Source organism: Erythrolamprus reginae, chromosome 1 (assembly GCF_031021105.1).
Source record: "Erythrolamprus reginae isolate rEryReg1 chromosome 1, rEryReg1.hap1, whole genome shotgun sequence".
In the NCBI taxonomy this organism is placed as follows: Eukaryota; Metazoa; Chordata; class Lepidosauria; order Squamata; family Dipsadidae; genus Erythrolamprus; species Erythrolamprus reginae.
In genome coordinates, this window is record NC_091950.1 from 413,178,953 (window position 1) to 413,194,637 (window position 15,685).

At 45.4% G+C, this 15,685-nt stretch overlaps 1 protein-coding gene across 5 annotated transcripts in view; it reads left to right on the forward strand.

Moving 5' to 3' along the window:
- The window catches only part of NF1 (neurofibromin 1), a 416,066-nt gene that overhangs the window by 328,591 nt on the left and 71,790 nt on the right, over window positions 1–15,685 (forward strand). For all 5 annotated transcript variants that reach the window (XM_070735304.1, XM_070735306.1, XM_070735307.1 and 2 more), the window contains 4 exons: window positions 5,406–5,620; window positions 10,815–10,876; window positions 11,186–11,300; window positions 13,764–13,865. In XM_070735304.1, the coding sequence (XP_070591405.1) occupies window positions 5,406–5,620; window positions 10,815–10,876; window positions 11,186–11,300; window positions 13,764–13,865 (494 nt within the window). The remainder of the gene's footprint in view (window positions 1–5,405; window positions 5,621–10,814; window positions 10,877–11,185; window positions 11,301–13,763; window positions 13,866–15,685) is intronic.

A 15,685-nucleotide genomic window follows, 5' to 3' on the forward strand; every position in this document is an offset into this window, starting at 1 on the left:
TCCTCGACCAACACCCAGGCGTCGAGGCCATACTTCCAGGGCTCCTTCAACCAGGGATCCTTCAGATCGGACAGGCCCTACCAGTCCGACAGGGGCAGATCCTTCCACGGTCGTCGCTCCTTCAGAGGGGGCAACAGAGGCTTTAGGAAAAGCAAATGACTCTCAATGCGAGATCCCCCTAGGCGGCAAGTTGCGGCTTTTCCCGGACATCTGGGAGACCACCTCATCGGACGCATGGGCGACATCTACGGTTTCCCAGGGTCTGCGGATCGAGTTCATTCGACCCCCCCCACATCGCTTCCTCCCTTGCCGCATTCCGTCAGATCCACAAAAGCGGAGACTCCTGCTTCAAGAGGTGTCTCACCTCCGAGAAATAGGGGCCATAGAGGAGGTACCCTTGGATCACCAAGGCAGGGGATTCTATTCAGCAATTTTCCTCGTGCCAAAAGCCTCAGGAGGCGTTCGTATGATCCTCAACCTCCGGCAGTTGAACCTCTATGTGAAATACAGGAGATTCAAGATGTACTCACTAAGGTCCATTCTGGCCTCCATAAGACAAAACGACCTGATGACATCCATAGACCTGAAGGAGGCCTACCTTCATGTACCCATATTTCCACATCACAGACAGTTTCTCCAGTTCTACCTCAACGGCACGCACTTCCAATACAAGGCGATGCCCTTTGGACTCTCTTCCGCCCCCAGGACGTTCACAAAATTACTGGACGTCCTCACAGCAAGTCTCAGGCGTCAGTCGGTACGGGTGATGGCGTATCTCGACGATATCGTCATTCTGTCAAGGACCAGAGAGCAAGCAGAAAGGGACTCTCTTTTGACAATCCAGACATTACAAGACCATGGCTTTACAGTCAACTGGTCCAAGAGCCATCTAACACCGACTCATCGCCTCGCCCACTTGGGCACCACTATAGACTCTGTCAAGGGGATGGTTTTCCTGTCCCAGGAAAGACAAAGGACAATCAGAACTCTGATAGGGGAACTGGGACTTCAATGTTATCCCACTCTTGCCCTGCTATCAAAGATCCTAGGGACACTAGTATCGTGTATCGATATAGTACCATGGGCGAGACACCATCTGCGTCCACTCCAGTGGTTCCTGCTACCATATCAGAGACTCAAGACCAGTCACTCTCACAGGCGAGTTTCCCTCAGTCCCAGAGTTCGCAACTCTCTACGATGGTGGAGGTCCCATTCACTGACCAAGGGCTCCACATTCTTGGACAGGGACTTTGTTACTATAACAACGGACGCCAGCTTGACAGGGTGGGGAGCTCACCTCTCCTCACATATGGTGCAGGGACTTTGGGACCCTCAGGACCTAATAGAAATCAACATAAATTTCCTGGAATTGAAGGCTGTTTCATTAGCCCTCCACAGCCTAGCTCACTTAGTACGGGGCTGCCACGTACGCATCCTTACCGACAACGTCTCCACACGTTCCCACATCAACCGACAAGGGGGAACACGGTCACGTCGACTTATGAAGGAGTCAACATTACTTCTCAGATGGGCAGAGATGAACCTGGCTTCTCTATCGGCGGAACACATCTCGGGCGTGGAGAATGTGTGGGCGGACTGGCTCAGCCGTCAGACACTCGACCCGAGCGAATGGCGACTGGACCCCGGGATTTTCCAAGAGGTGGTAAGGAGATTCGGGGAGCCGGTGATAGACCTGTTCGCTACCAACTTAAACACCCAACTTCCCCGCTTCTTCTCTCGTTACCCGGATCCGGGCGCGGAGGGAGTGGATGCCTTAACTCTTCAATGGCCTCCGGGTCTCCTATACGCGTTTCCACCCGTGTCCATCCTCCCCAGAGTGATAAGGAAGATTCTGGAGGAGAGAGCGGAAGTGATACTAATAGCTCCGTTTTGGCCCCGCCGCATATGGTTCGCGGACCTAGTACAACTATCAAGGGCGCCCAGCTGGAAAATACCGGATCAGAGGATCTCTCTGACGCAGGGGTCCTTCTCACACCCGGAGCCACAGTGGTGGCAGCTAACCGTGTGGCGCTTGAGCGGGAGTATCTAAAACAACAAGCTCTACCTGACACGGTCATTGAGACCATACAAGCGGCCCGGCGGCCTTCCACAAGACGCATTTACCAGGCAACCTGGAAGGCCTTCCACGATTTCTGTGAACAGCGACAGTCAGACCCTCAGATGGCATCACCACAGGTGGTACTAACTTTCCTGCAAACAGGACTAGACAAGGGCCTTGCCCCTAGCACCTTACGCCGTCATGTCGCCGCGCTGGCCACAATCCTTCCAACAGATGGGTTCAGGTCACTTACCAGACATCCCTGGATTAGAGATTTTCTGAAGGGAGCGGCTAATCTCAAACCACCAGTGATACATCGGTTTCCTTCGTGGGATCTTCCTTTAGTATTGCACGCCTTGACAAGTCCTCCATTTGAGCCCATACGTCAGATCTCAATGAGACTACTAACTCTTAAAACTGCCTTCCTGGTTGCAATCACCTCAGCCAGGAGGGTCTCTGAGATTGCCGCCTTGTCTACAAGACCGGACCTTTGTAAGTTTGAACCTAACAGGGTTGTGCTCAGACTAGATCCGGCGTTTATTCCAAAGGTAAACACCGCTTTTCACAGGAGTCAGGATATCATACTGCCGGACTTCTGTACTCAAGGAACTCATCCGTCTATTTTGAGATGGCACAAACTGGATGTGAGGCAGGCCCTAAAAATTTATGTCAGACGGACTCAGCCTGTTAGAACATCTGAGGCCCTGTTTGTGTCCTTTTCCACCAGAAGCGGAGGTACCAAGGTGTCTTCCACAACGATAAGTAGATGGTTGAGGGAATGTATTGCAGAGGCATATCGAACTGAGGGAGCCCCAGTTCCTCCGGGGATAACAGGACATTCGACTCGAAGTGCTGCTGTTTCATCAGCCTGGCGTACCCAGGCATCTTTAGAGGACATATGTAGAGCGGCCACATGGGCTGCGCCGTCAACCTTTATAAAACACTATAGGATTGATGCCTTTGCCTCAGAGGAAGCTGCATTTGGGAGAAGGGTGCTGCAAGGGGTCTGTTCGTTTGAGAAACCCCTGGTCCAGTCCTGTCCCTCCCTGTGATCATAACTTGGGCATATCCCATCTTGGACTCTCCTTGCAAGTGCATTGGAGAAAGACCGTTGAACTTACCTGAACGGTCTTCTCGATGCACTGCAAGGAGAGTCCAAACCCTCCCGATGTTGGGACCAGGGTTCTGTGGGGGTTTGATTTTCATGGTTTGAGGTTTTGAACATTAATTGTTTAATAAATGGTTTTGCTTTACTGCTCCTTCGCCTTACTTTAGACTGGAGGGCTAAGGGGGGGAGGCGGTGCCTGCCTAATAATTATTTAAATTAAAACTCAGTCCCAGCCAATCAGACTGGAGTATAACCCATCTTGGACTCTCCTTGCAGTGCATCGAGAAGACCGTTCAGGTAAGTTCAATGGTCTTTTTTATAACAACAAACCTATCTAATAGGTAAAAACCCAAAATCAAAGTTTCACGTTTTTTTCCGCCTTACGCACAAAGTCCAGAAGTGGTTTCCAAGTAGAAATAAAAGTACAGTGATACCTTGTCTTACAAACTTAATTGGTTCTGGGACGAGGTTCTTAAGGTGAAAAGTTTGTAAGACGAAACAATGTTTCCCATAGGAATCAATGGAAAAGCGATTATTTATTTATTTATTTATTTATTACTTAGATTTGTATGCCGCCCCTCTCCGAAGACTCGGGGCGGCTCACAACATGTAAAAAACAAATCATAAGCAATCAGACAAATTTAAAATATTTAAATATTTAAAAACCCCATATGCTAACAGACACACACACAGACATACCATGCATAAATTAAACGTGCCCAGGGGGAGATGTTCAGTTCCCCCATGCCTGATGGCAAAGGTGGGTTTTGAGGAGTTTACGGAAGGCAGGAAGAGTAGGGGCAGTTCTAATCTCCGGGGGGGAGTTGGTTCCAGAGGGCCGGTGCCGCCACAGAGAAGGCTCTTCCCCTGGGGCCCGCCAACCGACATTGTTTAGTTGACGGGACCCGGAGAAGGCCCACTCTGTGGGACCTAATCGGTCGCTGGGATTCGTGCGGCAGGAGGCGGTCTCGGAGATATTCTGGTCCGATGCCATGAAGGGCTTTAAAGGTCATAACCAACACTTTGAATTGTGACCGGAAATTGATCGGCAGCCAATGCAGACTGCGGAGTGATGGTGAAACATGGGCATACCTAGGTAGGCCCATGACTGCTCTCGCAGCTGCATTTTGCACGATCTGAAGTTTCCGAACACTTTTCAAAGGTAGCCCCATGTAGAGAGCATTACAGTAGTCGAACCTCGAGGTGATGAGGGCATGAGTGACTGTGAGCAATGAGTCCCGGTCCAGATAGGGCCGCAACTGGTGCACCAGGCGAACCTGGGCAAACGGCCCCCTCGCCACAGCTGAAAGGTGTTGTTCTAATGTGAGCTGTGGATCGAGGAGGACGCCCAAGTTGCGGACCCTCTCTGAGGGGGTCAATAATTCCCCCCCCAGGGTAATGGACGGACAGATGGAATTGTCCTTGGGAGGCAAAACCCACAGCCACTCCGTCTTATCCGGGTTGAGCTTGAGTCTGCGTGCAAGCCCAAAATTCACCCCTTTTGCCATCCGAAGCGCCCGTTTTTGCCCTGCTGGGATTCCCCTGAGGTTCCCCTCCATGGGAAACCCCACCTCTGGACTTCTGTGTTTTTGCAATGCTGCAGGGAAATCCCAGCAGGGGAATCGCAGCATCGCAAAAACAAGCTCGCTGGCAACGGAAGTCTGGAGGTGGGGTTTCCCAGAGAAGGGAGCATCAGTGAAATCGCAGCATCGCAAAAACATTGAAGTCCTCGAAACCCCACCTCCGGACCTCTGTGTTTTTGCGATGCTGTGATTTCACTGAGGCTCCCCTCGCTGGGAAACCCCACCTCCGGACTTCTGTTGCAGCATCAGAAAAACACAGAACACGGAAGTCTGGAGGTGGGGTTTCCCATGGAGGGGAGCTTCAGGGGAATCCCAGCAGCGCAAAAACGGGTGCTTCACTGGCAATGGAAGTCCGGAGGTGGGGCATCCCAGTGGCAGCGGTGGGTTTATAAGGTGAAAATAGTTTGTAAGAAGAGGCAAAAAAATCTTAAACCCCGGGTTTGTATCTTGAAAAGTTTGTATGACGAGGCGTTTGTAAGACAAGGTATCACTGTATTTATATAATTTTCTTTTGTCATAACAGTCAATTTAGCCATGTCTGCTAACTCCATCCATTTTTGCAGCCATTCATCCATTGTGGAGATTGAAGCATTTCAGTTTTCAAAGATGGAACAGAAATCAAAGTCTTTGTTCCTTTTTTTTTTTCTTTCCACAGAGGAAACGAAGCAGGTTTTGAGGCTGAGTTTAACAGAGTTCTCACTGCCCAAATTCTACTTGCTGTTTGGAATTAGCAAAGTGAAATCAGCAGCGGTCATTGCATTCCGATCCAGCTATCGAGACCGGTCATTCTCTCCTGGTTCCTATGAAAGAGAAACATTTGCACTCACATCTCTGGAAACAGTCACAGAAGCATTGCTGGAAATTATGGAGGTATGGCAAGGACGTCAGGATATGTGTGTACAAGCATGAGTAAGATATTAGGGTTGCAAAATTGTGTAATTTGTAGATAATTCAAGTAGCCCTTAGTACATCGGTTATGGCAAGTGCATATTTTACACAGCAGAGATCAGAATTAAGATTGAAGTGTTTTGAGTTGTTTTTTTTCTGATGTACAGTATAACATTTTTATGATAGGAAATAAAAAAGAAAATATTAAATTAATCTGATTGAGAACTTGTGCTCACTCACAATCTAGTCCACATATACAGTGTTCCCTCGATTTTCGCGGGGGACGCGTTCCGAGACCGCCTGCGAAACTTGAATTTCCGCGAAGTGGAGATGCGGAAGTAAATACATTATTTTTGGCTAGGAACAATATCACAAGCCTTCCCTTAACACTTTAAACCCCTAAATTACAATTTCCCATTCCCTTAGCAACCATTTAGATTATTACCATGTTTATTTATTAAAGTTTATTTTTTAAAAAAAATTATTAAAGGCAGACGAAAGTTTGGCGATGACATATGACATCATCAGGCGGTATAGGGGGAAAAACCACAAAGTATTTTTTAATTAATATTTTTGAAAAACCGTGGTATAGACTTTTCGCGAAGTTTGAACCCGCGAAAATCGAGGGAACACTGTACAGTGGAATGGAATCTACACATCAGAAAAGGGATAATATTTTAAAGGTTTTAAACAAATGAATATACATAAAGAAAAGGGATTTAGCTCAGACTGTTTCCTGATACATATGCTGAATGTATAAATGTGGATTAGGGTGGTGTTTTCATGTGGTAGAGCGTTCAAAAATCACGCTTTCCCACACTTAACACCGTATACAGTATTCTATTTTCCTATCTTAAAAATTCAAGTCTCATTTCCTCTTGCTGAAATAAGAACCTAAGAAGAGCCATGCTGAATCGGGCCAAAGCCCATCGAGTCCAGTATTCTGTGTCACACGGTGGCCCACCAATTGTACATGGGGATCTTGAGCAGAAAGAGAAGGCAAAACCCTCCCTTTCCCTGGACCACCAATAAATGGTACCCAAGGGAATCCTGCCTGCCTCAAGCAACATAGATGGCTATTATGTAAACCAATATAATAGATGGCTATTATTTATGCATGTCTAAGTAAAAGTGTGTGTCTGTGTGTGTGAGAGAGAGGTGGCAGAGACTAAGTTATTTTCTATCTCTGGGGATCTGAGAATAGACACAAGTGTGGACTGCAGCCACACTCACTGGTTATGTACAGGTAGTCCTCAATTTAGGAGAACAAGGCAAATCATGTCAGACTAATCTCATTGATATCATTGACTGTCACAAGGGGGTTGGATAAAGGTGGTGCTGTGGATATCGCCTATCTGGACTTCAGCAAAGCCTTTGATACGGTTCCACATAAAGAGCTGATAGATAAATTAGTGAAGATTGGACTTAATCCCTGGATAGTTCGATGGATTTGCAGCTGGCTGAAGCGTAGACATCAGAGAGTTATTGTTAATGGCGAGTATTCTGAGCAGAGACAGGTTACAAGCGGTGTGCCACAAGGGTCTGTTCTGGGTCCTATTCTTTTTAATATGTTTGTGAGTGACATAGGGGAAGGTTTGGTAGGGAAGGTTTGCCTATTTGCCGATGACTCTAAAGTGTGCAATAGGGTTGATATTCCTGGAGGGGTCTGTAATATGGTAAATGATTTAGCTTTACTAGATAAATGGTCAAAGCAATGGAAACTGCAGTTTAATGTTTCCAAATGTTATATAATGCACTTGGGGAAAAGGAATCCTCAATCTGAGTATTGTATTGGCAGTTCTGTATTAGCAAAAACTTCAGAAGAGAAGGATTTAGGGGTCGTGATTTCTGACAGTCTCAAAATGGGTGAACAGTGCAGTCAGGCGGTAGGGAAAGCAAGTAGGATGCTAGAGGTATAACATAGCTAGAGGTATAACAAGTAGGAAGAGGGAGATTATGATCCCGCTATATAGAGCGCTGGTGAGACCACATTTGGAATACTGTGTTCAGTTCTGGAGACCTCACCTACAGAAACATATTGACAAAATTGAACGGGTCCAAAGATGGGCTACAAGAATGGTGGAAGGTCTTAAGCATAAAACGTATCAGGAAAGACTTCATGAACTCCATCTGTATAGTCTGGAGGACCGAAGGAAAAGGGGGGACATGATCAAAACATTTAAATATGTTAAAGGGTTAAATAAGGTTCAGGAAGGAAGTGTTTTTAATAGGAAAGTGAACACAAGAACAAGGGGAAACAATCTGAAGTTAGTTGTGGGAAAGATCAAAAGCAACATGAGAAAATATTATTTTACTGAAAGAGTAGTAGATCCTTGGAACAAACTTCCAGCAGACGGGGTAGATAAATCCACAGTAACTGAATTTAAACATGCCTGGGATAAACATATATCCATCCTAAGATAAAATACAAAAAATAGTATAAGGGCAGACTAGATGGATCATGAGGTCTTTTTCTGCCGTCAGTCTTCTATGTTTCTATGTAACAGTTGAAGAGTCCTTGGTGCTCTGTGACAAAACACAGTTCAGCAATTAGGTCATAAGTTGTTGCAGCCATCAGTTCAACTGATCATCTCACTCAACAACTGCTCTCCCCATTGCAGTCATTTAACAACTGCTTGGATCCTTACGCGGATGGTGCAAAAAATCTGGGTCTGGTGACTCCCTTCCAGACGCAGCTCAGATCTTCATGATCCAGGTTTCTCTTCTCCAGCTTAGTGCTGAAGTTCTCCTCCATGGCAGAAAGTCACTCTGACCCCAAATCCATGTAGAATTTTTGGCACAGAACATTTGCACCATTGGGTGTTTGGGTTCAGTCCCTAATAACAAGAGGAAGCTTTCTCATTTATGGGGACTGGCTGAAAACACCCTGTGCTGCAGATGTTTTGTTCTGAAATATTTCAGGTGGGACTTTTTCACCCAGTCTCCTTGGGGAAGATGGCACAATGGCTAAACCAGTGATTTTCAACCTTTTTTGAGCCGCGGCACATTTTTTACATTTACGAAACCCTAGGGCACATTGAGCGGGGCGGGGAGGGCTAAAAAAAGTTTGGACAAAGAAATTCTCTCTCTTCCTCCCTTTCGCTCTATTTCTCTCTCCCTCTTTCTCTCCCTTCCTTCCTCTTTCTTTCTCTCTCTCCATCCCTCTTTCTTTCTCTTCCTTCCTTCCTCTCTTTTTTGCTTTCTCTCTCCCTCCCTACCTCCATCTATGTCTTTCTCTCTCTCTCCTTCCCTCCCTCTCTTTCTCTCTCTCTCTTGCTTTCTTTCTCTCTCTTTCTCTCTCTCTCTCTTGCTTTCTTTCTCTCTCTTTCTCTCTCTCTTGCTTTCTTTCTCTTGTTCTTTTTCTCTCTTTCTCTCTCTTTCTCTCTCACTTTCTTTCTCTCTCTCTCTTGCTTTCTTTCTTTTTCTCTCTCTCTCTCTTGCTTTCTTTCTCTCTCTCAGCTTCGCGGCACAGCTGACCATGTCTCACGGCACACTAGTGTGCCCCGGCACACTGGTTGAAAAACACTGGGCTAAACAGTTAAGATGCTGGGCTTATTGGCTGGAAAGCCAACAGCCGACATTTGAGGCCCGAGTGTCACGCAAAGGGATGAGCTCCCATCCTCACCCTACCTCCTGCTCACCTAGGCATTTGAAAGCATGCAAATGCGAGTAGATAAATAGGTACCACTTCAGTGGGATGGTAGCAGTGCTCTGCAACATCACGCTGGCCACGGAAACATCTTTAGACAGTGTTTTCTCAATGGCCCTTGAAGGGGGATGAGCACTACCCCTTGTAATCAGCAATAACTAGCAGAGTAAAAACCTCCAGGGATTCCCTCCTTGAGAACACAAACTCTGTTGCAGAACATCTGTCAGGTCGTGGTTTTGCTCTCAAAGGAGCTGGGTGTGAAAAATGCCCCTCCTGGAATTCCTTCCACCTTCAGCCAGCTCCCCAAGACTCAAACGGGAATCTTCTGGCCAGGAAGCAGCAGTTTGACTTTCTGGGGAAATTCTGCCGCATGAGTCCCAGTGACCGGTCAGGTCCCACAGAATCGGCCTCCTCCAGTCCCATCAACTAGACAATGTCACTTGGCGGGGCCTAGGGGAAGAGCCTTCTCTGTGGGGGCCCCAGCCCTCTGAAATCAGCTCCCTCCTTGCTTTCCGTAAGAACTTGAAAACCCATCTATGCCGCCAGGCTTGGGGCCACTAGACCATAGCTTCTGGCTGACGAGTGCGATGTATGCTTGTTGTTGAATGTGAATGAATGATTTTTTAATGTTCCAGGGTTTCAGAGTAGTTAATTATATTAATTATATTTTAGACTTTGATATAGTCTGGAGGACAGAAGGAAAAGGGGGGACATGATCGAAACATTTAAATATGTCAAAGGGTTAAATAAGTTTCAGGAGGGAAGTGTTTTTAATAGGTAAGTGAACACAAGAACAAGGGGACACAATCTGAAGTTAGTTGGGGGAAAGATCAAAAGCAACATGAGAAAATATTATTTTACTGAAAGAGTAGTAGATCCTTGGAACAAACTTCCAGCAGACGTGGTTGGTAAATCCACAGTAACTGAATTTAACCATGCCTGGGATAAACATAGATCCACCCTAAGATAAAATACAGGAAATAGTATAAGGGCAGACTAGATGGATAATGAGGTCTTTTTCTGCCGTCAGTCTTCTATGTTTCTATGATATTGTATACTGTTTTTTTTTTACGTTGTGAGCCGCCCCAAGTCCTCGGAGAGGGGCGGTATACAAATCCAATAAATAAATAAACAAGCCAGTGGGGAAAAAAGCACATGTAAAATCACACATGATCGCAGGGCACTCAGCAACCCACCGTACGTGCAAACGGATTTCCTGGTGCCCAAATCACAATCACATGACCTGTGGTGGTGGGTGCTGTAACAATTATAACTTTGGGCCCAGATCATAAGCCCTTCTGACGCAGTTGTAATTTTGAACAGTCTCTGAAGGAATAGGCATTAAGTGCGGGCTGTTTGAATTGTTTAAGGCTGCCAACAAGGAAACATAAATAAAGATGGGTGTCATTTTTCAGTTCCCTGAATACGAAACCACCGTAATCCCTGTTCAAGTAATGCTCACTTTCGGTTGAATAAATGCTTTAGTATGACGTAATCAGATCATCTGACCTTTTGATTTTCCTGCAGGCGTGCATGAGAGATATCCCGACCTGCAAATGGCTTGACCAGTGGACAGAACTAGCTCAGAAGTAGGTCACCTAAGCTACAAATTCTGCCTGGGTCACTATGTTCCTTCCTCTTTTCTGTTTGAGGCACTTTCTGTTTGCAAATATTTTTTATTGAATTTTCCATTAAACAACACATACTGCATACCGTTCAAAAGGCATAATCAAGGACATCATCACTTACAACATACAACAATCAATGTAAAACAAAGCAAAAATGAATTAACACACACACACAAAATAGTAATAGTACATATTATCTGAAAACTTATTTCATATTTCATTGTGGTCTTATACCTGCAGGCTTTAATTATCGTCTTTCTCCCTTAACAGGTTTGCATTCCAGTATAATCCATCCCTCCAGCCAAGAGCCCTTGTGGTCTTCGGTTGCATTAGCAAACGGGTGTCACATGGACAGATAAAACAAATCATCCGGATCCTGAGCAAGGTGTGTCTTTCTGTTTTGTCTTTACCGGAACGTTCTTTCTTTTCTTTCTCCTGCATTTGCATACAGGTAGCCCTTGACACATGATCCCAGCCGGAGACAGAATTTCCAATATGATGCAAGACAATTGTTAAGTGAGACACGCCCGATTTTATGAGAGTTTGTGGGTTTCTCGGCACGGCTAAGCAGATCATTGTAGTTGTTAAGTGAAGCCGGCTTCCCTGCTCATCGACTTTGGTTGGCAAAAGCTGGATTGGAAGGTCCCAAATGGTGGTCACATGACTTTGGTATGCTGCAACCGTTGTAAATGTTTGCCAATTACAGGGCCACCAAATTGTGATTACATGACAGACGTCCATCTAGCATGACTAGAGGAGGAACTCAATCTGAGTATTGCATTGGCAGTTCTGTGTTAGCAAAAACTTCAGAAGAGAAGGATTTAGGGGTAGTGATTTCTGACAGTCTCAAAATGGGTGAGCAGTGTGGTTGGACGGTAGGAAAAGCAAGTAGGATGCTTGGCTGCATAGCTAGAGGTATAACAAGCAGGAAGAGGGAGATTGTGATCCCCTTATATAGAGCGCTGGTGAGACCACATTTGGAATAATACTGTGTCCAGTTCTGGAGACCTCACCTACAAAAAGATATTGACAAAATTGAACGGGTCCAAAGACAGGCTACAAGAATGGTGGAAGGTCTTAAGCATAAAACGTATCAGGAAAGACTTAATGAACTCAATCTGTATAGTCTGGAGGACAGAAGGAAAAGGGGGGACATGATCGAAACATTTAAATAAGTTAAAGGGTTAAATAAGGTTCAGGAGGGAAGTGTTTTTAATAGGAAAGTGAACACAAGAACAAGGGGACACAATCTGAAGTTAGTTGGGGGAAAGATCAAAAGCAACGTGAGCAAATATTGTTTCACTGAAAGAGTAGTAGATCCTTGGAACAAACTTCCAGCAGACGTGGTTGGTAAATCCACAGCAACTGAATTTAAACATGCTTGGGATAAACACATATCCATTGTAAGATAAAATACAGGAAATAGTATAAGGGCAGACTAGATGGACCATGAGGTCTTTCTCTGCCGTCAGTCTTCTATGTTTCTATGTTTCTAACAACCGTGTTAACAGCTGCAGTGATTCACTTAACAACAATGGTAGGAAAGGTCATAAAATGGGGCAAAACTCACTTAACAAACGTCTCACTGAGCAACAAAAATTTGGGGCTCAATTGTGGTCGTAAGTTGAGGACTATCTGTATAGCGTCACATGAGACAAATGCAAATTGTGTAAACAGATCAACTCACATTTGGAAATAAAACCTAATGAGCTTTTAATAAATCTCCAGTGCTGGTCATCTTCAATTCCATGTGTTAAATCAGTGTTTCCCAACCTTGGCAACTTGGAGATATCTGGACTTCAACTCCCAGAATTCCCCAGCCAGCATTCGCTGGCTCGGGAATTCTGGGAGTTGAAGTCCAAATATCTTCAAGTTGCCAAGGTTGGGAAACACTGTGCTAAATCATATTTCACATCTGCATGTGATTAGATTAGATTAGATTAGATTTATTGGATTTATATGCCGCCCCTCTCCGCAAACTCGGGGCGGCTCACAACAATAATAAAAACAGTACATAGTAACAAATCCAATGCCCACCAATGTAATTACAATTTTAAGTTTAAAAATTCATAAAACAATCCCAATGTATATAAAAAACAGGCACACAGTCAATCAATCAAGCGGCAAAACAACATGGGCAAGGGGGAGATGTTTTAGTTCCCCCATGCCTGACGACAGAGGTGGGTTTTAAGGAATTTACGAAAGGCAGGAAGGGTGGGGGCAATCCTAATCTCCGGGGGGAGCTGGTTCCAGAGGGTCGGAGCCACCACAGAGAAGGCTCTTCCCCTGGGTCAGAGGGACCACTAGATACTAAAATACTAAATATTTCCCTCATTTTAAGCACACAGAGAGAGAGAGATTGTTTTTTCCCCAATTGTGTTTTATTTTGATCCACTCATAATGCTTTTTCATTCCCTGTGCTAATGCTTCAGCTGTACACCTGTGGGAATGGGCTAGCCAGTAGTGTATTGTTAGAACAGATAAACTAAAAAAAAAAGGATGAAGGTTTCTGCTCATGGGATTGGAGCTTTTGGTTAACTAGGAAGAAATGTGTCATGGAGAAGAATCAAAAGTGCAAGCAATTTTCTTTCCAATCAGCATAGAAGGAGATAAAAGCCAAGACTAGGCAACGCAGAAGGTAAACTGAAACTGATGGTTTTAATGGCTCCATTCCAGAAAAAGCAAGGCAGAACAAAAGGACTCCTTTTATCAGAGGCATCCTGGATTGACTGAGGCACCAGGAAACAAGACCACAATGTGAAAGGGGAACCCACATCTGCAGGGATTAAAAATCAGTATAAACAAGCTGATATTACTTTGATATTTCTTTTTTTTTAACCAATGACAGGGTCTGGAGAGCTGCTTGAAAGGGCCCGATAACTACAACAGCCAAGTTCTGATAGAGGCCACCGTCATAGCCCTGACTAAGCTCCAGCCACTCCTCAATAAGGTAAATTGGTAGCGCCCCCAGCAGATTATTTGGTTTCTTTTTTTTGAGGTCCGTATTTATTTTTTTACCAAAAAAAGAAAAGAGGTTGGGGCAATTCAGAGAAAGAAATGGGAGAAAGAAAAGGGAGGTTTGTCCCAAAGATGCTCTGTTTTCTAAAAGGGAACTGGACTTCCTTGGATGAGAAGCGAAACGTTTTCAGAGAAAAGGTCAAGAGAGTCCAGTTGCCTTTTGCAAAAAAAAAAAGATCTTTGGAACAATGCCTGCATATGTCACTGAAGGCAAAGCACTCTTGACCAGGATGATTGAGAATCTCCATGGACAAGAAGTTACATCTGCCCTGTTGTGATTCCGTCTGAGGCCCCTCAGGGAACGGCTGATCCTCTGCCGGCTTCCTGCTCAGAGGGGGAGGATGAGGAACAGGAGGTTCAGGCAGACGGGGAGGAGGAATCTCAGGCTGAGGGAGAGGGAGGACAGCCAGAGTCCCCCGAGAGGGAGCTCTCCCCAGCAAGCAGCCTGGATTCCTTAGATGAAAATGCACAAGCAATCATCGATCTCCGGCAGAGAAGAGCAACACAACGAAGGGGACAATTAGCCAGGTACTTTCAGCACTAAAGAGGCAACAGCTGGGTTTGGGTGTGGTGCTCTCTGGAAAGGCTGAAAAGGCAGACCCACCCTTCCTGGCTTGTGGAGTATTATCTTTGGGAGTCCTGGGACCTGGCTGTGATCTTTGGCGTATTGGAATTCTGGTTTGTGACTTTGAATACTGAAACCTTGGGAGAAAAAAGGTGTGGGTCTTATTCTCTACAGTGGTGGGTGTGCCAGCAAGAAGTCTGCTGTATTGTCTGGCCGTCAGGACTCTGCTGTGAAGTCTCATAGCCTGCCTGTTGGGAAGAACAGGTTTTTCTCTGTGTTTATTTTTCAAACTATAAAGTGCCTTTGTTTTTACCAGCGTGTCCGGCTGTTTTTTCCAGTTGGTGTTGAGGTCTGGGGGCACCCAGACAGAACATGCCCTATCCAAAAATGTGGGAGGCAGAGTGAAGGTGGTTCCTCTCTTAAGGAGTCCCATCTAGTGAGACCCAAGAAGGGCCTTCTTGGTGGTGGTTTCCTCCCTTGAAACCTTTGGAACATCATCCCCGTGGAGATAATAGCAATAGCAATAAGACCTATATACCACTTCACAGTGCTTTACAGCCCTCTCTAAGCAGTTTTTATTTTATTTTATTATTATTAGATTTGTATGCCACCCCTCTCCGTAGAGTTTACAGAGAGTAAGCATACTTCCCCAACAATCTGGGTCCTCACTTTACCGACCCTGGAAGGATGGAAGGCTGAGTCAATCTTGCCCCTACTGAGATTCGATCTGCCAAACTGCTGGCAGCTGGTGATCAGCAGAGGTAGCTTGCAGCACTGCACTCTTAACCACTGCACCTCCAAGGCTCCTAAGAAATAAGATTGGTCTCCACCTTGATATTCTTTCAAAGGCTCTGAAGACATGGTTCTGCCAGCAGGCCTGGGGATCCCACGGTGATATGGAGCCCACCAGGTGGTTGGTTCACATTGGGAAGCCTCCTGGAGTCACCATGAGTGAGTTAGGTAGCCATGTCAATTTTCCTAAAATAAATAAGCCTGTCTCAGCTTCATGGGCAATATGAATGGCCAGCTTGCCCATATATTCCTCTGCCCAAAGTTGTTGTTTTTGTAGAATCTGTGGTGTATATATTAGTCTTTCTCTCTGGGTATGCCTGTACATTGGTAGCATGGCCTAAATCTTTTTTTATTTTTAGAATAGAATAGAATTCTTTATTGGCCAAGTGTGATTG